This window comes from Anolis carolinensis, chromosome 6 (genome assembly GCF_035594765.1).
Source record: "Anolis carolinensis isolate JA03-04 chromosome 6, rAnoCar3.1.pri, whole genome shotgun sequence".
Taxonomy (NCBI): domain Eukaryota; kingdom Metazoa; phylum Chordata; class Lepidosauria; order Squamata; family Dactyloidae; genus Anolis; species Anolis carolinensis.
Window position 1 is genome coordinate 63896890 of NC_085846.1, and position 23345 is coordinate 63920234.

The 23345-nt window shown below is 37.9% G+C and overlaps 1 protein-coding gene across 47 annotated transcripts in view; it reads left to right on the forward strand.

Moving 5' to 3' along the window:
- clasp2 (cytoplasmic linker associated protein 2) overlaps positions 1–23345 on the forward strand; it is a 223911-nt gene that overhangs the window by 166977 nt on the left and 33589 nt on the right. For 9 of the 47 annotated variants that reach the window (XM_062958261.1, XM_062958283.1, XM_062958265.1 and 6 more), the window contains 7 exons: positions 3253–3282; positions 8116–8286; positions 9231–9338; positions 12873–12935; positions 13843–13949; positions 17316–17339; positions 19732–19976. In XM_062958261.1, coding sequence (XP_062814331.1) covers positions 3253–3282; positions 8116–8286; positions 9231–9338; positions 12873–12935; positions 13843–13949; positions 17316–17339; positions 19732–19976 — 748 coding nt within the window. The remainder of the gene's footprint in view (positions 1–3252; positions 3283–8115; positions 8287–9230; positions 9339–12872; positions 12936–13842; positions 13950–17315; positions 17340–19731; positions 19977–23345) is intronic. The other 38 variants (XM_008118306.3, XM_008118312.3, XM_062958266.1 and 35 more) reach the window with 11 other exon arrangements.

A 23345-nucleotide genomic window follows, 5' to 3' on the forward strand; every position in this document is an offset into this window, starting at 1 on the left:
TGGAAACTTTGGGGGAACGAGAAAAGATTAAATTAATGTTTTTTTAAAGAATTAGTAGTCTTTGAGACATTTCATTTACTTAAAATCCCAGGAACTATTATAGTATAAATATTTGCAAGTCTCTATACACATTTAGAAAACAATTCCTATGTATATTGTAAACATAGGAGAGATATTTCTCCTGGTGCTGTCATGCTTTTCATGAGCATTTAGAAGGACTTCATAATTTGTGAAGATAATACACTACTGAGGATGTAATTGCTGTTTGTTTCTTAGAATTGACTAAAACCTACTTCTGTTTTGCATCTCGCATTGATAGAAAGGCAAAATATTAAGGAAATGAAATAAGTGCTATTCAAATGTGTTACTAGCCTTGTCCTTACAATTGTTGCTGGATGAGAATATTTTTGTCAAAATAATGCCGTATATGAGATTTCATTTATTGCAAAATTTATGGTTTCTGTTTTCATTTTTTCTATTTCTTGAATTGCAAAGAAGTTTTATTTCTTATGATAAAAATTCTGATTTTCTGGGGGGAGGGTTTCTTTGGCTTCAACTTTTCAAAAAATGTAGCATCTCGATTCTCTGTTGTCTCCTCTGGGGTAACCTATGCATAGCACATGGAATACCATTACAGTGCAAAGTGTTGTAGATATGCCTGTGTCTACATTCTTGATCTAAAGTAACTAGTGAAGAAATGAGGTGAAATATACAACAGTGAAAGTCATATCATATTAACTTTTAAGTATTCTTCTTTTGGGACTAGCCGGTTAGGTTAGGATATGATACGAGATCTCACAGAATAGCTTCATTAATCATAGAACAAAAGTATTAAAGTTAGGGAAATGTGAAGACTATAAAAAATCAATGTTTATTATATCATGATAAAAGTATCTAGATTGCCCAAATATCTTGACAGATGCTTCTATTATTTCATGATAGAAGTATCTGTCAAGATACTTGGGCAGTCTATTCTACATTTGCTTCTTTACAGTAAAACAGTCAAGTAATTCTTTTTTAATTTCCTCATCATCATGTAGCTAGGGATGGAGTATGTGTGAAAGCTGATATGACAAAACTTTCTAAAATGGCATAGATTTAGAATGTACTGTTCTTGTTTACATGGCTGCTTTTTTTTAAAAAAAAAAGGTTTAAAATGTAATCCAGTGCATGTCTCTGAGTTCAGTGGGACCTAGTGCCAGGTAGGTTTGTATAGGATTGCATCCTGAAATTATAAAATAAGCATTCTCAGAAAGACTAGAGGGGCAATTCACCTCCACTGGCTTATCCCCTCAAGCTAACTGATTAAGGCAGGAGACCCAGGCTCAAACCCATTTTCCCTAAACATCTAGTCATGTTGTTTTGGAAACTGTATAGTGATTTTGAAGCATTATATAATGTTTGTATTTAAATTTGTATTTAAAACCTAAAGACACTGAATATAATGTCTACTCTACTTTAACTACTTTTGGAAAGAATGTAATTTTAGAAAAGTGGTTAAGAAATAGGAAATAATTTCTACCTGCATAAAATAGAGGTATAAGTTATTTTAGTATTGTACTACCTCAGCTTTATATAATTAATGTTTATATTAACAAAATTTACGTAAGTTTTTGATAAACTCTTTGATCAACAAGTCTCATTTCTGCAGCCAGTTGCACAGCATACATTATGGCCTTGAGCTCATCTGTAAGAGCCATGTAGTTCCTAAATCACCAAGTGAAATGTGTGATTGCAGAATTACTGGCTACATTGTGGACTTTTATTTACTCAGTCTTCAAAAAAGTACAAGCAATTGTACAATATATTTTGTGTTAGCATAGTGCCCTTAGAAGATTTGTTTTTAACTGCTCACCAAATCACCAGAAATTGTTTTTCAAGATTTCAGGCAGTTGTTTCAAAAGTTTAAGCGAGAACCTGCCAAACATGCATAAAATGTTCATCTGGAATAATGAATTAGTGAGTTAAACACACACACACACACATATTTCCCCTTGGAACTACTGATTGAAAGTACAGCTCTGGTCACTAGGGACCTCTTCATATGGGCTGTTTTTCTTTGGCGGCAACAAGTTTTTGGCAGTTTTGCCATGGAGCACGATGTCTCCCATCACACCCTGGAGAAGTCCTTCCAGGACAAAACTAGCAAAAAAAAAACCCAGAAGATTCAACCATTTTCATAAATGATTATTTAAACTTCTGCTTGGAGTCTAAGGACTTCTTCACACGTGGCGCCAGAATCTCCCAAGTATTGCCACAAATCCCAGTGATCTTGGTGGCGCCTGTCCAGGGGGCATGGGGACTTCTTGCCCCACACCGTCTCAGCTTCCCCCCATCTAATCCCGTTGTGTGCCGCTGGGAATTTTTTGGCAGAAGCAGGGTTCTTCATTGGTACAGAATCACTAGGTTTTAATAAAATCAAAGTGTAGAGCCAGTGTGGTGCATTGATGTATTTGGAAACTGCTGTTTTCATTTTTTATTCTCTTAACCAATTTCTCAGTTTGCATTCTCTGAGAGATAGGGCTAAACCTTTCTTTATTAATGGCAGAGTTTTTTAAACTTTGAATTACAGTAGTAATAAGAATAAAATTTTGAATTAGTAATAAGAAATTAAGCAATAGTCAGATGGTAGACTTATGTATGGCATTCTAAAGCTGTTTCTCATCAAGAGTATATGAAAATTAGTCCTAGAACAGTATCATGATTTGTTCTTTCTTTGGTGTTTCAAGCACACAGTGAACCAAACATAAAGAAGGGCCAGGGTCACATAGATGTTACAAGGTGTGCTTTAGTTGGGCAAATATCATTAGTTGTATCTTTAAATTTGCTTGCATGCCAAAAACGAATGTCTCTTTCCTCTGTTCCCAACTACCACGGCTTCCCTTTTATTTTACTGTTACTGTGAAACTTACTGTTACTTGCACTTACATTTTCTTTCAACAAATCTTTCAAAAGCTCTTGAGCAAATATACCAGTTGTTCATTACTATACAGTTCTTTATTTGATAATTGAAGAACTGTGATTGTGTGCAGCTTACATTCTGTGTGCTTTATATATGAACATCTGAGCCTGTGAAAGCTACTAAAATACATTGCTTTTAGCGCTGGACCCTCTTGTGTCACTTCCCTTCTCTCTTATGCGAACTGACTAAAGCTTTATTTCCATTTGCCATCCATTGTTAATCTACTCTGCTCCCTCCCTCTTCATGGATTTGAAAACCCTTACCCTATTCCTGCCTTTACACTTGTTCAGGATCACAGTCTGCTAATCCACAGTCTGGTGGTAAGGCTTTCTAGATTTTGTGTGTGCATTGTTGTTTGGCCATATATCATAACAGGATCCTCCTATTCAGCAGAAATATGAATATATGCTAGATTATTATATGTCCAAATATAATGAGAAGATATAGATTTTTTGGAAAGGGGAGAATATGAAAAATCTAAAATCATTGGGCTGTGAATTGAGATGAACAGAGAGGAAGAAGCTAAGTACAGATTTTGGGATCCTGTAAATGTCTGAAATGGTTACAAGGTTTTCATGAAGAGAACACTGTAATTACCATTACTATTAAATCTGAAGGCTGCTTCAGATTTCGTAACTATTCCATTTTAAAGCATAGATTGTGATATGTGACAGTCGCACATGTTTTGTGCTTGCATATGGAATTAAAGAAACAGTGAGTTAGATAAAATTAAGAGTCACACAGCTGAGCTGGAAAAAGTAGACTTCGGTGCTCTTTTTTCCTGCTCTCTTAATGTGCAATGCGGAAGATTTGGGAGGGGGGGACTCCCACCAAAGAGTTGAGCTGGGGAATGAGAGCCTTAGACATTTAGGTCCTCGGGGGGGGGGGGGGGCTATTCCCGCCAGGCAGAATCCAACTGGCAACTGTCATCCAGAGGACCTTTTCATCAGCCTCCCCAAGACTATGGAATGACCTGCTGGAAGAGCTCCAACACCTAAATCAGTTGTCAGAATTCAACACACAATTGAAGCCATATCGCTTCCTATAGGTCTACTCAGTCCATTTCAAACTGTGAATTTTAACCTAGATTATATTATTATTACTACTGCAAACTGGCCACAAATACCATATTTACTTGAGTAGAATGTGTCAGGGATCTCTCCTACCTCAGCAGAGTCCTGGAAGCTTCCCTTGCAGATAGCAGTAAGAATCCAAGCTGTGTACTTGTGATAGGAAAATCTCTGCTGGAACACAAGACACCACACAAGTTGTTTGTTCCAAACACAGGAAGGCTTTATATATTCAGTTGTGATACACAAAGGCTGTTTACAGCAAGTCACAGGTCTCTCCAAACTCCAGTTAATCCTCCTAACGCCAAACTTACTCCCTCACACTCGCTCTCTCTTTCTCATATGAGGTAATTCCCTTTTTTATTCTCTCTTCAGATCGTCAGTCACCACATGCTGGCTGCATGATGAATCAGCACTCTACAGATGGTGGCTACTCAGCTAGATCCCAATTCACTATCCAAGATTACCAGAATATTAAACATACTCAGACATAATGCTCACCTTTTTTGGCTAAATTACATTGCCAAAATTGAGGTGCACATTAAATTCAATGACACATTAGAATCATGCACATAAACCCACCTGCATGAAAAGGCCTGAGGGAACCCAGAATCCCAGAGTCCAGACAGGGATGCAGAGAGTTGTGAAGAGGCTGTTCCTGGTTGTGGCAGCAGCAGCAGTAGCCTCAGGGCTCCATGGTGTCGGGAGGAGAAGGAGGAGGAGGAGGAGGAATCGACTGATGACCCAGTCGTTCCTGATGCCTAGCGGCAGATCCTGGCTCCCAAGTGACCCTCAGAGTTTCTTCCTCCCCTTCCTGCCCCCATGCTCAGTCCCATGTGGTTCCTAACTGGACTCATTCATGAAACTTTCAAAACCTCCCCCTCAGTTCTGAAGGTCTGATGAATGAGGCCAGTTGGGAACAGCATGACGCCAATGAATTTGCCAGCCTCAACCTGATGGCAGCATTATTCATGCTGCTTGCCTCCCTGACATGCTATGAGTGCACTGTTGGGCACCATTACATCTATTTTTTGTGATTTGCACTATCAGAAGTTAGGTACGCATTACATTCAACAGTGCATTATACTCGAGTAAATGTGATATCTTCTGTAGGTCTGCAGTCTGCCAGTGGAGTGACCCATTGCCCTATCAGACATCATAGTGGTTACATGCAATTTTCATAATTTTAAAAGTTAACAGATATGACATTGAGCACAACCAGGATATTATTTGCACCATAAATGTGACATGATATATATATATCATATATATATATATATATATATATATATATATATATATATATATTCATTCCTGATGCCCAAGGTTCCATTTATTTTATTAAAAACACAAGAATATGAAGTTAAGAATATGAATTTTGCTTTGAACGTTAATCTGAATTGAGCAGGACTCCTTTTACAAAGATAACCTAAAAATATATTGCCATTGAAAGTGTGACACCTTATTAGTGAACTGGCCACTTTTTGGATGAGAAAATCAATTTTGAACTGTTAAATCAACTCTATTCTGAGCAATACTGCATCAGTGAAACATATTTCTGAATAAGTGAGAGTAGGATTGCAGTCTTCAAGTAATATAGAAATCAAAATTCATTTTTAAGTTGCTAAATTATACAAGTGATACATGCTTGTTGGGTTTAAATTGCATCTCTTTTTTGCTGAATAGATTCCTGTCTTGACAAGCACATTTTGCTGTAGCATTTCCCAAATGTCTGATAGCTGAAATATACATTAATTTTTGAATCAGATGCACACTTGTATCCAAAATTATTCCGTTTGAAAGTATGAAAGCTGAACTGACACTTTAGCCTCAAAAGATCCTAGCTCCTGCCTGTCTCTGTGTGCCATTGTTCTAAGCATGGCCTCAGCATTTTCCCACTGAATAGAAAGCAAAAAGCTCAGGATAGTGACTGGTGCATATAGGCAGCAAAAATCATCATCAGACGACAAGTACCGTAATTCTGGTATGCCAAAAGTGTGTAGTTTGTGCCCAGCAAATTGCAGAAACAAAATATCTGTTCCCTGCAGATACTAATTGAAAGTAGATGCATTGGCCTATCATGTAATTTCTCACTACACACCAATTGACAAAGTATATAGTTTGGGAATTGCTCTCCTATTACATATTATATCTAAAGGCAAACAATGCCCACTTAGCATTTGCATGGAGCATTGTCTTGCCCCATCATCCTCCATCTTGTTCCTGTTTTCCTTATTTTTTATTCTTTTGAAATGGTTTAAATGTGTAGATATTTGCATTTCTTCCATGTAAATTGCAGGGGGCAGGGTAGGGGGGAGGCTTTGTAATGTTAGTCTATATTTTATTGGCTCCAAATATTAGCCAGATTTTGCATGAGAAGTTCTAACTGGTGTGGTATGCTTAAAAATATCATTGTTTATTATAATATTATGTTGTAAATTATCTCACATGAAGACAAATTTATTAAAATAGATTTAAACATTCCAGATAGTTTCTATTTTTATTAGTGAAATAAGATTTTGTGCAATGTTAAGGTAAAGGAACTGAATGAAATCTATAGTAATCAAAGTATTGGAAATATATAGTAGGCTCTCCATATCTATGGATTCTGCATCCACTAATCACTGCTTGAAAATATTCAGGGAAAGAAAACCTTGAATTTGCTGCACACCAAGTATTTTCTATTTTATATAAAGAACACCATTGTACTCCGCCATTGTATATGTGATTTGAGCATCCACAGCTTTGAATATTCACAGAAGTTGCAGGAACAAAACCAGTAATACCCAAGGCACACAGTATAAATGAAGGCATTGTAAATGGGAAAGCGAGTTAGCTCTCCTTTCTCTCAGCAGATGCACATAAAGCTTTATAATGTATAGTCCCAATTTCTAAATCGTATTTCTAAAAATAATGCTATGCTAAATTTGTATACATATGTGTGCAATTTTAAAAAGCTAGCTCTAGCATGGGATGCCCTCGGTGACACAGCGTGTTAAACTGCTGAGCTGCTGAACTTGCTAACCGAAAGATCAATGGTTAGAATTCGGGGAGCAGGGTAAGCTCCTACTGTTAGTCCCAGCTTCTGCCAACCTAGCAGTTTGAAAACATGCAAATGTGAGTAGAACAATAGGTTCCACTCCAGGAGGAAGGTAACAGCACTCCATGCAGTCATGCCAGCCACATAAGCTAGGAGGTGTCTACGGACAACACTGGCTCTTTGGCTTTGAAATTGAGATGAGCACCAACTCCCAGAGTCGGACACGACTAGACTTAATGAGAAGGGAAAACCTTTATCTTTACCTAGCTCTAGCATAATCACGTCCCTCAGTGCACATACATTATTACCATATAACATCTTCATAGATATCATCAAGGTGTCCACCAGTTTCCCAAATTCTAGACTGGTTCTTTAAATAGCACAATAATAGGGGACTACTTTTGGAAGTGAAGTTACCTGAGAATCCACTAGCCATACCAGACTTGTTGCTGTTGCCTAGGAAATGTCACCAACGTTATGTAAAATAGTTGATTTATTTCCTGAGATGTTTCTGGAATATCCATAGTCCTGTAAAAAGTTTTAGTTTCAAAAATTCATTAATAGAGCCCAAAAAATTTCATATTAGTGCCTGTTATTACTTTTAAATTATAATAATTATAAAATATGTAGTTGCTGCTGATTCAGTAGTTCTTTGTGTGACCTTGGGCAAGTTCCTCCTCACAGTTTAAGAAGAAGGCAAAGATAAACCCTTTCAGAACAAATCTTGCCAGAAAACCCTCATGATAGCATCAACACAAGTCAGAAATAACTTGAAGACACACAACAACAGCAAATGTGGTAAAGATAGCTAAAAAACATTAAAAGAGTATTTCAAGGCATGAACTGATGTGCCTGCAAATTTATCATAATATAGTATGCCTTTTCCAGATTATTTACCAGATTATTTTGCAGATTACCTTCAGATTTTTCTAAAGAGCTTCTCAGATCATTTCGTTTGACCATAGCTGTTGCATTGATCTTCAGTTTTTAATTTTTATTAAATTGTGCAATTTATGTATAGCATTCTGGTTGTTTCCCTTTAGCTGGCAGCCGTTCTGGTTCTCCTGGAAGAGTCTTGACCACAACTACCCTCTCCACTTTGAACACTGGGGTTCAGAGAGTGCTAGTCAGTCCTGCAACTGCACAGAAGCGGAGCAAGATTCCTCGTAGCCAAGGATGCAGCAGAGAAGCCAGTCCTTCCAGATTGTCAGTTGGTAAGGCTTCCTCATAGTATGAATCTGTTACGCCGTACATTACTATAGTTATTATATGATGGAAGTCCAGGTTTTCTAAACATAGGCCTAAAATGTTATTACAGACAAGATAGGTTCTGTAAGCTTGTTCTTAAGATTATTCTGTGTGCAATTTGAAACAGGTACATTTTAAGTGTAACTCCAGCCTTTTTTTAGTTTTGGGACAGCATAGGGAAGGGTTAACACCCCTGTATTATTATTATTATTATTATTATTATTATTATTATTATTATTATTATTATTATTTGCTGTCTGTGACCCTATTTGGAAGATTTCACCTCATTTTCTATCCCTGTGATAATGGAATTTTGAAAAAAATGGCTTTTCATGGAAACAAGGATTTGTGGCAAAACTTCTGTGAAGACACCTTTTTCCAATTATAACTCTTCCAGGGGTAAATTTCCCTTACTAGGGGTAGATTTTCCTCTCACTTCCAGTTGTCTCACCCCTGTTTGTAACTAGGAGTTTGATGTAAGTTGGATGTCTGTAACTCAGGGACTGCCTGTAGTTATTCCAGGTTCTAAGATTGATAGTATATTGGATAAAGAACTGGGCTGTTTTATTTCATGAAAAGCTAGATGTGTAAAGGAACACTTTAGGAGAAAAATGAAAATACGTAATTTATGTTTGCTGATATATTTTCAAGCATCCATGTGTAGGCAGTTCAATACCTCCTCTTTTCACTGAAATTAGATGAATTTTTGATATTATTATAATTATTATGATACACACTCCAATAAAAGTTTGTTTATATCCTCTATTGTTCAGTTCTCATAGTTGGATACCTTTGAATGAACTTTCTTCTTGTGAAAGGTTAAACAAAATAAGATTGCATTAAAATTCAACTCTTTCTGTGTCTTCTCCCTTTCTCTGCTGCTGTTGGTCTGTACCCTGAATCATACTAGCGCGAGGTAGTCGTATTCCTCGACCTAGTGTGAGTCAGGGATGCAGTCGGGAAGCCAGCCGTGAAAGTAGCAGGGATACAAGCCCTGTCCGTTCTTTTGCACCCCTTGGTAAGTACATAAGAGAGCTTATTCTGCATGGCTGTCTGCCCTTCATTATGTGCTAATATAAGCTAAATAAAGGTATGCCATTTAACAAGCAAATGTTCATTGGCTATAAACAAATACAACCAGTTTTCTTCAGCTGATGACTTGATTCATTTGAGGAGCCTAAGAATGACTTATGTAATTCTAGAATTACGGCACAATCCAGAGACAAATGTGTATCAGCTCCAATCTGGTTTTATGAGTGAACACATGTACTTCTGTGAATTTCTGCCACATGAGAAATTGTCTATGAAGCTTACATGCTATCTTTTCTAGTCACCTTAACAGCAGATTTGCATCCAGTTCCAAACTCGGTTTGAAAATGGGTGCTGAAAGAACAATATAAGCTTTCTTAAAAGTCAGTATCTGGAGAAACGCCATAGCCCTATGGAGGCATTTTAAAGCCTGATGAATAAAGAAACAAGAAGGGGATGCTAGCTATAACCTTTCTGTCAAAATTCCTATCACACGCCCAATATATAAAAGGGTGAATTTTGAAGGGAAAAACCTGCTCTATCTCTTAAGAGCTCGCAATCTCATTTGAATCTTACACAATTCCAAATTCCAGACACTTTTCTGTTTTTCAAATGGAGGAAGATGACGGAAAGGATGCACACACAAAAAGCAGAGCTTGCACTATCCTAATCCTCATGTTTTATTCAACTGCCTTTTGAACACCTTTATAGAGTTTGTAAATCAGATAATAGGAATTTGCCTCTGGATTGTTCCTTGGAGCAAGTGATTCTAAAGTTGACATTATACTTAGTACAGTTGGCCCTGTGTATCCTACAGATTCTGTATCCATGGATTCCACCACCTATAGCTTGAAAATACTCTCCCAATCCCAAAAGCAAACTTTTATTTTGCTAATTTATATAAGGGACATCATTTTAATATGCTATTGTATATAATGGGAATTGAGCATCCACGGATTTTAATATCCACAGGGGGTCCAAACCCTAGCAGATACTAAGGGCCCACTGTATTAATCAGCTGTTTTTTTCCATGTCAAATTATATGCATAATTATTTCGTAGGAAGATCATTATTCAATTAATTACATAATGTAGCAGTGGCAATGTAGTTTCAAAAGACTGAAGGTTTTGGTACTCTTTGAGATTCATGGTCAATTAACTATACAAAATGTGAGTAATATATAGTATTTTTCTACTGTTAACTGCAATATATTTTGGAAATGATCAATTAAAATTCACAATAAGAAGCATGCAATTCTGAACAAGTGTACAACTTCATTTCAGTTCCTGTAAGGGAGAAACATTACATATATCATGGAAAATTACGTTAACTTTAGATAGTCCTTTTTCAAATAATTGTAGTTTTTCTAGATATTTTTTCAAAGATGTGCTATTCCAGTTTATTCAGTTAATATGTAACCATAAAAATGTATTATATATTTAAAAAATCAAATGGAGGCATGTAGATTTTTCTCACTGGTAACTAAAACATTGTTATCTGGTAAATTGAATTTAAAGCCCTTGCCCAACAATTATTCAAATCGACAACATTATTACCTTAGTTTTATTTGACAGTTTCTTATTTTATATGCTGTTTCTCTAGAAAAACTTGTAAGCAACTTTACAAACTTGCTTTTTAAATGCTTGTCATTAAAAATACACTTTCTTAAAATTCATTACTGCCATGCCACTGCTTTATCTCCAAGCTGTAGAAATATTTTTCTATAGAAAAAAAGCTTGCTTTACTTAGCATCTAGAGTCCATTTTTTGTCTTACAGATTAAGGTTTTCCCCAGTTGGTCAAAATATGTGACGGAAGAACTGTTGCCACTTTGTTCATTTTAAATAAGGAAATGTCAAATAGTTATATTTATGTCAACATTAACTTTAACTGTAATACGTTTTATTTTAACCAAAAAGGACCGTATGCTTCTGCTATACCTTTTACTAAGTTATGTCTAAAATGTGTATTTCTTTGCATGCACTACATGTGTGAAATTAAGTTAAATGTCAAGTCAAATATTAAAATGTGAACTTCCAAACTTTGAATGAATACTTTAATTTCCACTGAATCATAGCTTCAGCATTTCTCTGGGTAAATGACATTTCCAAAGTAGATACTGTGTTCATTAGCTTCTTGTAGTAGTTGCCCAGAAAAAGACAGGATGCTCTTTTCAGAAACACATGCACTAGGCCAAAACTTCCTACACTTTTCCACTCAAAATCCCTTGTGGCCCAAGAAATGTTTGCATGACTCCAGATATATAGCTATATGAAATAAGTATAACATCAAATTTTAACTGATAACAAATCAAAAATTTTATCAGTAAAAGTCTTGGTAAAGAAGCTGATTTCCTTTTTTATGAAGTAGAGCTGAAGCATCTTTTGCACAGTCCACTGTAAACCCTGCACAACAGGTTTGGGTAAATGTTTAAAACAGTCACTAGGTGATGGTCAGAAAATGTTTACTGTTGCCAGTTTCTTCTAGACCTTATCCTTGAGCTAAGGGGACCAGAGATCCCATTTGGTGTCACAACCCACATTTTAAGAAACAGAGCGCTAGAAATTTCTTTTTAAAAATTCTTGAAATCAATTGTTTTAAAAATGTAAATATTTACATTAGATGATGTTAGACTACTTAGAGCCTGGATTTTAGCTACCCCCCACAAAGTGTTCATTTGAATTGCTCCATTCTCTTTTTTTCTCCCCTCCCCCTTTATTGTGATATGTATCACACACACATATACACACTCATATAGAAACATACAATCTTTGATATTCCACAATCAAAATACAGTGTTCTCTCACTTATTGCGGGGGTTAGGTTCCAGGACCACCTAAAATAAGTGAAAATCCGCAAAGTAGGGATGCTATGTTTATTTTAATATTTATGCATTATTTTAGTAGTTATACACTATTTTAAGTCTTTTTCAACCAATCGTGGGTTGATAAATCTCCTCCTTCTCCTCCCTTTGCCGCTTGGACTCCTTTTATCTCTCTTTGGATTCTCCTTCCTCCATTCCTTAGGCTGTAAATTGTAATTTTTATGATTTATAGAGTCTTTTAGAGTTTATTGAAAAACTGCGAAACAGCGAATCCGTGAAAAGTGAACCACAAAGTAGTGAGGGAACACTGTACAAATATTTTTCCCCAGTCCCACCGCCTCCCCATTCCCACCCATGAACCCACACTACTCTTTACGTAATATGAAGGTACAGGAATACTATTGAATATTTATACCTTAGTGTGATCAAGCATGGAATCATTTCCCTTGATTTCACCAGCTGTTCTATTATCACTCAGAATCTTACTAATCTTATACATAGCTGTTCTCCAAAGTACTCATTTTATTCATCATCCTGTATCCTGTTTTACATAGTTTCCCCTTTTCCTCCCTCCCTCTCTCCCTCTTCCTCCTGAGAACAGTTTACTAATCTTACTATACTACATGCTCCATTCTCTGCAGTTGCCCTATACTTTGCTGTTGTAGTAAAAGAGAGGGTTCATATAATCCTGTTATTGCAGCTTCCAGGCATCACTCCAGATCTACTGGTGCTCTCTACTCTCCAGATGTTTACGGGGCCACAGGTGAAGGATGAGTACACTTTGCTATCATCTGTGCCATCATCATGGATTTTTTTTACCCTCTTTGGTTTCCACACAATTTGTTTTTGATAGTTTTCTGCATTCATTTGTATTACTTTGAATGTTCAACATAAAAAGATGAGTTTTTCCTTCCACCACCATCCAAGCAGTTTGTTTTCAATCATTTATGATAATTTTGTTGTTTTTTAAGTTTACTTTATCTTGTATTTTCAAAACTTCATTTCATGTGTGTTGCTTTATGATGTTGTGCTATAAGCCGAGTTGATTATAGTTTTACTTTCTTTCATCGTATAAAAATACATCAGAATGATGAACACATTTCAGTAGAATACAAATATTTGCTATTGTTTCAATTCATATATTTATACTATCACAGAATTGCATGAAGTAAAATTAAATAATTTCCTTTGGATTTAGTTTATCTTTATAAAAGCTGCAATCTAACAAAATAAAATGAATGTACGGTAAGTTCTTTTCCTGTATGTTTTTGCCTTCAAAGTCTGACAACTAAGAGACAAGCCACTTTTAAAATAGAACTTTTGTTTATCTCTTTAGCAGCAGGAGCTGCTCTGACAAGCTTAAAAATGAACTCTGATAACATGTTAATTTTTAATTCTATGTACATATAGAACTGTTTAAATTGAGGTCTGAATTAGTCTATGACAAGAGCTTGATGTAACTAACAAGATAATGCTTGAATCACTTTTCCTTGTTTATTGAATCATTTATCTCTTTGGATGAGCTGGAGATCAGGGTAGATTAAGAACAAATGAGGTGGAATCTGTAATTGTCAGGAATTTGACTGCTTTGAAATATTAGTCATAAACTTTCCAAAACACAATTTTTTTCAGACTGTTTTGATAATTTCCCCATTTTCTTATTATGACAGGTACTGGTTTTGGAATAAGTCAGTCAAGCCGATTGTCTTCGTCTGTTAGTGCCATGCGGGTTTTGAATACGGGCTCAGATGTGGAAGAAGCAGTGGCAGATGCTTTGGTGAGTGACCTTCTGTCATCTTTCATGTGTAGATGATATAGAATAACTTTGCAGTTACTTAAGTATGTACTTAAGTATGTACTTTGGTATTGCCCTGTTGGTATTGATTGAACACATTACACTTTTCTTTTTTCTTCTTCTTCAAAGCCACTTGTTTAAAAGGCACATTTTTTATGGGACCTTTGATATAAATGTTAATCTTCATTCCTAGTTATAACCCTAGAACATGCATGTAGCTTCATTTATCCCCCATTTCTGTGGTTTTCTCTTTTCCGTTTTAGATGTGAAGTCAGGATTGTTCTATATCTTTCCTGTTATACTGAATTAAGTGCTTTTATGCCTTTACTAGATGATTACAGATATCATCACAGAAAAAAATAATTTTGTTTATTTATACACCGACAAAAATGGCATTCAAAGTGGCTAACAATACTAAAATAAAGTACAGAGTTAAAATTACAAAAATGCTTTGATATATTATAAAAGCAAATAAATTAAAAACACAGTTGTTAAGATAAAAAGTTGGGACCAGCACCCAGGCATTTGCAACAGTGGACTAACTTAAACATGACAGGCATAGCTTTTTGTCCTCATTGAAGGACAAGAGGTTGAGAGAAAACCCTTCTCAAGAGGACGTAGTTAGTTACTCAAAAGACTTAACTCGTCTCTCTCTGAAACATGCTTTAAGTCAGGGGTCCCCAAACTAAGGCCTGTGGGCCAGATGCGGCCCTCCAAGGTCATTTACCTGGCCCCTGTCCTAAACTTTAGACTTTACCCTAAGTCTAAAGTTTAGGGTTTACCTAAGTCTACCTGGTCTTTGGAGGTCTCTTTGCTTAGCTACAGCCTTATGAGACCATCTAGATGGCTTTTTGGGGTCCCTTTCCTTACCGATGGTCTTATGAAACCATCTAAATGGTCTTTGAGGTCTCTTTCCTTATCTATGGTATTCTGATGGCCTGATGAGATTATCTAGATGGCCTTTGGGGGGCCCTTTCCTTACCTATGGTCTTATGAGACCATCTAGATGGTCTTTAGAGGTCTCTTTGCTTACCTATGGTCTTATTTATTTATTTATTACAATATTTATATCCCGCCCTTCTCACCCAACAGGGGACTCAGGGCGGCTTACAATAAAACAGACATATAAAAACGGTACAATACACTATAAATCAGTTAAAAAATTAACTTACATATAACATTCATAAAATGCATTTATAAAATATAGATAGGCGTGTACAAGTTTAAAAGACTGGGTCTGTCAATTGAGTTCCAGTATACATAATAGTAATTAATGCTGCTGATTCTTATTCGAAAGCCTGGCCCCACAACCAAGTTTTTACCTTCCTACGGAAGGATAAGAGGGAGGGAGCCTGCCTGACTTCAATGGGGAGGGTGTTCCATAGGCGGGGAGCCACTACTGAAAAGGCCCTGTCTCTCGTCCCCGCCAGCCGCACCTGTAAGGCTGACGGGACCGCGAGCAGGGCCTCATCCGACGATCTTAAGCTTCGAGGTGGGTCATAGCGGAAGACACGTTCGGACAGATAAGCTGGGCCGGAACCGTTTAGAGCTTTATAGGCTAAAGCCAGCACCTTGAATTGTGCTCGGTAGCTAATCGGCAGCCAGTGGAGCTGGCGTAACAGAGGAGTAGTACGCTCCCTGAACGCCGCTCCAGTTATTAACCTGGCAGCTTCCCGTTGGACTAATTGAAGCTTCTGAACAGTCTTCAAAGGCAGCCCCACATAGAGTGCGTTGCAGTAGTCTAAACGGGATGTAACAAGGGCGTGGACCACCGTGGCCAAGTCTGGCTTCCCAAGGTACGGTCGCAGCTGGCGCACAAGTTTTAATTGTGCGAAGGCTCCCCTAGCCACCGCTGAGACCTGGGGCTCCAGGCTCAACGATGAGTCCAGGATCACCCCCAGACTGCGCACCTGCGCCTTCAGGGGGAGTGTGACCCCATCCAGCACAGGCTGTAACCCTATACCCTGTTCGGCCTTCCGAATCTTATGAGATTGTCTAGATCAGGGGTCCCCAAACTAAGGCCCGTGGGCCGGATGCGGCCCTCCAAGGTCATTGACCTGGCCTCTGTCCTAAACGTTAGGGTTGATCTAAGTTTGAAACGAAGGCACACAACAACAACAACAATCCTAATTTTGGACTATTTCATCATAGTCCGGCCCCCCAACAGTCTGAGGGACTGTGAATCGGCCCTCCACTTAAAAAGTTTGAGGACCCCTCCTTTAAGTGATGGACAAGACTGAGAGAGAAAAGTGCCCCCTCCCCCATCTTTAAATGCAGGTAAATTCATATTGAAGAACATAGTCTTTCAAGGTATTCCCAAATCATATAGGCCTTATTGGTTATCATTGATACTTTATGTTACATTTAGCTGCCACAGAAAAGGGATAACTTGTAATAACGACCCCATCACATTAGCCTTATCAAAACAGACAATATAAACCCAACATACAGTATACATCAAGTCCAAGTAAAATGATAAATACAGTATACAGTAAATACATTTGCCTGATGGATTGCTTTTGACATGAAATACGGAGTTCAGAGGAATCTAAGAAGGAGTTCTGAAGAATAACATTACAGAGGAAGAAACTGCATAGATTCTGGTTAATCTTTATTTAAAAAAATTAACGAGCTAAAGCGGAAATTGCCAATTTCCTTATTCCTGGAGATCTTTCTCCTTTGACGTCCCAAACAGAAATGGCAGTTGCTTCCATAGTGATAATTCAGGTGTCATAAGACTCCTCCCACCAGACACGCCCCCTGATCACAAGTCGTATAGTTGCTGATGGGATGCATACTGATTTCCCAGCCACACGCAAAAGCAACATAATATCATCATGAAGCGAAGTTTGTATACACACTGAATCATCAGGTGTTAGTATCTTGGCCACCCATTTGAACTATTTAACATTTGCTGTATTTAATTCTGAATAGGGGATGCTCAACCTATTCTAGAATACCATAACCATAACCCCAGGGTAATTAGTTAGAGCGCTCCAGAGGGCTCTCAGCTGCCCCATGCCTTCCTTCCCTGTTCTTAGGTTGAGAGGTCAGGGAAAATGAGGACCAGGGAGGCGCATCCAGGCCCTGGGCCTTAGTTTGCCCATGCCTGCATTAGATGATGGTGGACTGCAAGTCACAGCAGCCCTAGCCAACGTAAAGAATACATTGACCTGCAACCAAAAACATCTGGTGGGGTGCATGATACAGCTTTTATTTACTTAAGAGGAGTCACCACTAAAAACCATGCCTTCCTTATAACTGGAAACATCTCAATTTATTTGGTAATTATACTATTCTACATTAATTAATAATCTTCTATTTTTCTCTATAATTCATTGCTCTCAGCTGTTAGGAGACATGCGGACTAAGGTATAATTCTCGTTGTTTTCCTGTCAAGTGTTCTTAAATATAAACTGTAACACTGTTTTAGCAAAACATTGTCATGTTGTCAACACATGTTTCAGGTTGCAAAAAATAATGTAAATGTAGTGTGGATGCGATTTGAATAACATTTTCTAACTGGACACATTTGAGCTTGATCATCTGTGCAAGGGATGGGGTGCGTCTCACACAAGTAGGAAAACACTTTTTTGCTCACAGACTAGCAAACTTAATCAGGCGCACTTTAAACTAGGTCAGCCGGGGGAGGGGGACAATAGCCTTGCGAACAGTATTTTACCCACGACCACAGGGAATCGCCATAAGGCTACATGGAGGGTTGCACAAACACAACAAGGACCAATTACGAAGAACACAATAATCCCAAAGGAACAGCTCAGGGGGAGGTCCCAGGGGCTTACATGTCTTTACACTAATGCACACAGAGCATGGGAAATAAACAAGACGAACTCCAACTTTTAGCACAACACCACACTTAGGATGTCATAGGCATCACTGAAACGTGGTGGGATAACACCCATCACTGGAATGTAGCCATTGAAGGTTATAACCTTTTTCACAGAAACAGAACAAAGGGGAGAGGAGGGGGAGTATCCCTATATGTCAAAAACATTTATGTTGCAGAAGAGATGCAAGACGGCAATCTGGGAAACCAACTTGAAAGCATCTGGATAAGAATCAAGGGAACCGGGACTCAAAATGATCTCGTCGTGGGTGTCTACTACAGACCTCCGAACCAGAATGAAGAACTTGATGAAACCTTCTTTCAGCAGCTGACCAAACAGGCACAAAGAAGAGATATAGTAGTGATGGGTGATTTCAACTATCCTGACATCTGCTGGAAAACAAACTCGGCCAAGAGTACAAAGTCCAACAAATTCCTCACTTGCCTTGCAGACAATTTTATGGTCCAGAAGATAGAAGAGGCAACAAGGGGATCGGCTACTCTTGACCTCATCCTAACAAATGCGGAGGACCTGATCAATACAGTCGAAATGGTCAGATCCTTAGGGGCAAGTGACCATGTGCTCCTCCAGTTTGCAATACAAAGGAAGGCCGAAACGGAAAAAAAAGTCAAACCCACATTCTGGACTTTAGGAGAACTGACTTCCAAAAAATGAAGGAAATACTGAGCGGCATTCCATGGAAGCCAATACTAAAGACAAGGGAGTCAAGGATGGATGGGAGTTTTTCAAAAGTGAAATACTCAAGGCGCAAATGCAGACAGTGCCAACAAAGAATAAAAACAAGAGAAGTGCAAAGAAGCCTAGAATGGATGTCCAAAGAACTTCTAACTGGGCTCAAACTCAAAAGAGACATGCACAAGAAGTGGAAAAAGGGAGAAATCGCCAAAGAAGAATTCAAACGTAAAGCCAACTCCTGTAGGGAAAAGGTTCACAAGGCTAAAAGCGCAAAACGAGCTCAGGCTTGCCAGAGACATTAAAAACAATAAAAAGGGCTTCTTTGCATACCCAGCTCTTTAAGCCGCTCCTCATAGGGTCTGGAGAACAAACCCTATGAGGAGCGGCTTAAAGAGCTGGGTATGTTTAGCTTGCAGAAGAGAAGGCTGAGAGGAGACATGATAGCCATATACAAACATGTGAGGGGAAGTCATAGGGAGGAGGGAGCAAGCTTGTTTGCTGTTGCCCTGGAGACTAGGACACGGAACAATGGCTTCAAACAACAGGAAAGGAGATTCCACCTAAACATCAGGAAGAACTTCCTGACTGTGAGAGCTGTTCGGCAGTCGAACTATCTGCCCCGGAATGTGGTGGAGGCTCCTTCTTTGGATGCTTTTAAGCAGAGGCTGGATGGCCATCTGTCGGGGGTGCTTTGAATGAGATTTTCCTGCTTCTTGCAGGGGGTTGGACTGGATGGCCCGTGAGGTCTCTTCCAACTCTACGATTCTATGATTCTATGATTCTAAGAATTACCATTATGAGCATGTTGTTCATGCTAGAACAGATTCTGCCTTTATTCTAAGTATCAGTAGTTTTAAGATCAATGAAATTGAAGCTCTGTGATGTAAATATAACTGACTTTAAGTTATGGTTGCCATAGAGTACAGAATTATAAGTTCAGACATTACTTTTTTTCTTTCTATCATATGTATCCATAGTTAGATTGAAAGCACTTCTTAGCAGGCTTAGTTTCTACTATAGCAATTAAAACTACAGAGAAGTCCCCTCTTTATATACCAAATGGTCTTTTTACATGTTGGAACATATACATGAATCTAATATATGCTCCAACTGTGAAAATGGTGACAAGACTGGAGAGATTGAAAGTCTGTGTAGTCCTATAAATCTTCCTGTGAAAGGTCCTCTATTTTGTTCCTCATGAAATACTTTTTGTACCTTAGAAAAAACCAGTGCGAAGGAGATATGAATCCTATGGCATGTATTCCGATGATGATGCCAACAGTGATGCTTCTAGTGCCTGCTCAGAAAGGTCATATAGTTCTCGGAATGGCACCATACCCACTTATATGCGACAAACCGAAGATGTGGCAGAAGTTCTCAATCGCTGTGCAAGCTCCAACTGGTCAGAAAGAAAAGAAGGCCTTCTGGGGCTACAAAATTTATTAAAAAACCAGAGAACTTTAAGGTAGGATTAAAATGGGGGGGGGGGGGGAATTTCCATTTTCAAGAAAGCATCATTCTGCAGATATATTTTTTCTGTGTGTGCTCTTCAGATGTAACCTTTATGGTATGGTATGGTATAATACACAGTCTAATCAAAATTACATTTTTCTTCCATTTATTCAAGTATGAGTAATCATATAATAATTCAAGGAGCCCCGGTGGTGAAGTGTGTTAAAGCACTGAGCTGCTGAACTTGCGGACCAAAAGGTCCCAGGTTCAAACCCCGGGAGCGGCGGGGGCGGCCGCTGTTAGCTCCAGCTTCTGCCAACCTAGCAGTTCGAAAACATGCCAATGTGAGTAGATCAATAGGCACCACTCCAGCGGGAAAGTAACGGCGCTCCATGCAGTCATGCCGGCCACATGACCTTGGAGGTGTCTACGGACAACGCCGGCTCTTCGGCTTAGAAATGGAGATGAGCACCAACCCCCAGAGTCAGACATGACTGGACGTCAGGGGAAAACCTTTACCTTTACCTAATTCTGCTTAATTTTAATCAGTGGACTTCCTTAGATATTAAATCTGAACTAAATCATGTCCACTATGAGTATTGCCTAAAGGATTACACAACAAAGGCTATTTTATTATTTAATAGCTTATCTGTTCATCACACTTTCCAAACACCTATTAATCTTAATTATCTGGGAAGTGCGGTTTTGTGCTGAAAGTCCCTAGGTTATTGTGCTATGGGGCTTTCAACAACCATGAACACTTTGCCATAACTACCCTGTTTCCCCGAAAATAAGACAGGGTCTTATATTAATTTCTGCTCCCAAAGATGCACTAGGTCTTATTTTCAGGGGATGTCTTATTTTTCCATGAAGAAAAATTCACATTTATTGTTGAACAACAAAATGAACATTTATTATATACTGTAAAGTAGTTGTCATCACAAACCAGCATAACAGACAAACTATGAATCCTATCAAGAATTTCTTGTTACTACCATTATTTACATGTACAACAATCTGTGGTACCTCTTGCAATTTAGGTTTCACAAGGTTTCCACGCTGATTTCTCTCTATTCTAGTTTCAATGTAGTCATGAATTATGAATAATATAATATACTATAATAATAATATGATAATATAATAATAATATAATGATATACAATATAAATGAGATAATATAATATAGGATATAATAATAACAGAAAATGATAATAATATGGTATTAATAGGATAATATAATAATGGGATATAATAACAGAATAGCATAATAATATAATAATAGGATAATATAATAGAATAATAGAATGGAATAGAATGATATAAAATATATTAATAGGATAATATAAAATGGAATTTAATAATAACAGAATAATAATATAATAATATGAAAATATAATAGAATAATAGTATAGAATATAATGATATAAAATATATTAATAGGGTAATATAAAATGGAATTTAATAATAACAGAATAATAATATAATAATATGAAAATATAATAGAATAATAATAGACTAATAATATAATGATATAATAATAATAATAGAAAAATATAATATAATGATTTAAAATATATTAATAGGATAATATAATAATGGGATATAATAATAGTAACAGAATATGATGATAATAATATGGCAATAGAATAATAGTATAAAATAATCAGTTTCATGGCATAGGATAGGAAGATGAGAGGAGAATCCCAATGCCTCCTGTACCTTTAAGGAGCCTTGGGGACGAGTGGAAAGCCCTCTTCCTTCCTTCCCTCCCACCCTCCCTTGCCCTGGCTCCAGGAGCCAATCAGAAGCCTCTGGGAAGCAAGGCAGCATGGCCAGGAGGGAGACGGAAGGAAGGAAGAAACGGCAGCAGCCACGGAAGGTTCTTCAAGCCTCGGCTGGGGGACAGGCAAGGCAAGGCAAGGCAGGGAGGGAGGCACAGAAAGCAAGCACTTTCCCTCCCTCCCTCCGGTGTATGAATGAGTGCTGCTTCTGCCCTGCAGCCATGCTTCCCAATGGAACTCTGCTGCAGCCTTAGTTGCTAGATCTTACTTTCAGGGGAGGCCTTATATTTGGCAATCCCCCCAAACCCCTGCTAGGCCTTATTCTTTGGGGAGGTCTTATTTTCGGGGAAACACGGTAGTTCAGGACTTTAATTGGTCTGCCACAAGTGGTGTCTGACCCCATCCATGATGCATGCCACACAGTATACAAATTTTTCTGTGCTGGACAGAGATATTAGAATTTCATAGTTTAATTTTCAGGGATCAGTCATTGCTTTGTGGAGCGTAGACACTAGAACATGGAAACTTGCAGATGTGTGGGATAGGGGATTGACTCAGAGGTATGCCCCAGGAAATGGGTGAATTTGAATGGTTTCCTGAAAATTCTTGGGGATTTTTCTTTTGATTTGGCTGATGATCCTGTCAAGGTCCTCTGGGATATATATGAAAAGACTATAGTGTTAGATGTAGTTGTTCCTGAGAATCTCTTAGGGCGTGATGTCAAATGTGGTCCCTGATTTAGTAGGGATACAAATGATAGTGAAGCAAGTAGTATGAACTCTAGAATTTCAGTAGTGAAAAACTCTGGGCAGATGTGACCAAATACAGATTAAAATGTTGGAAATATTATATCATGATGGTGATGACATGAAAAAAAACATACTTTCCTGTCCCATGCATATGCACAATGTCATCCAGTGAAGTTGTCTCTTGTGATCAAAGATCTGCAGTCCTCTGCCCCACAACAGAGATAGTGGATTGCTAGAGAGCCCACTTCAACAAATTTGCAGCCAAAATTGCTTAAAAGTGCTCTGATTGAATACACCTAATATAATCTTTTTTCTTGTATATCCTTCACTACTAGATATGTTTGTTTGTGAGGGTGTGGACAGGCTTATTAGAGAGGAGAGAGCCATCACATATGTCTTGGACCTGTGTGCTTCTTGATTCATAAAGCCTGCCCTGGTTTTTATTGCTTTTTCTGAATTTTGGATTGTAATGTATGTTATTATTTATTGTATTGTTAAATTGTGTTATGATATGTTGTTTTATATTTTGTCATATTGTATGGTTTTGGGCATGGCCCCATGTAAGCTGCCCCGAGTCCCCGTTGGGGAGATGGTGGCGGGGTATAAATAAAGTTTTATTATTATTATCTTCAGTGTAGGAAGTACTGGCCAAGTCCAAATAGGGTGTGTTAGGTTTCATCTTGCATAAATTGGCTATGGTGAGGCCATTATTGAACAAAATCTCCTGGAACATCATTGCATTGGATAACCACCAGAAAGAATCCATTATCCCTTTCTTCAGCAGGTTTTTGGAATTTTTTGGTGACCTCCCAGATTCCTGGATGAAACATTTCAGGCCTGCATAATAAGGCA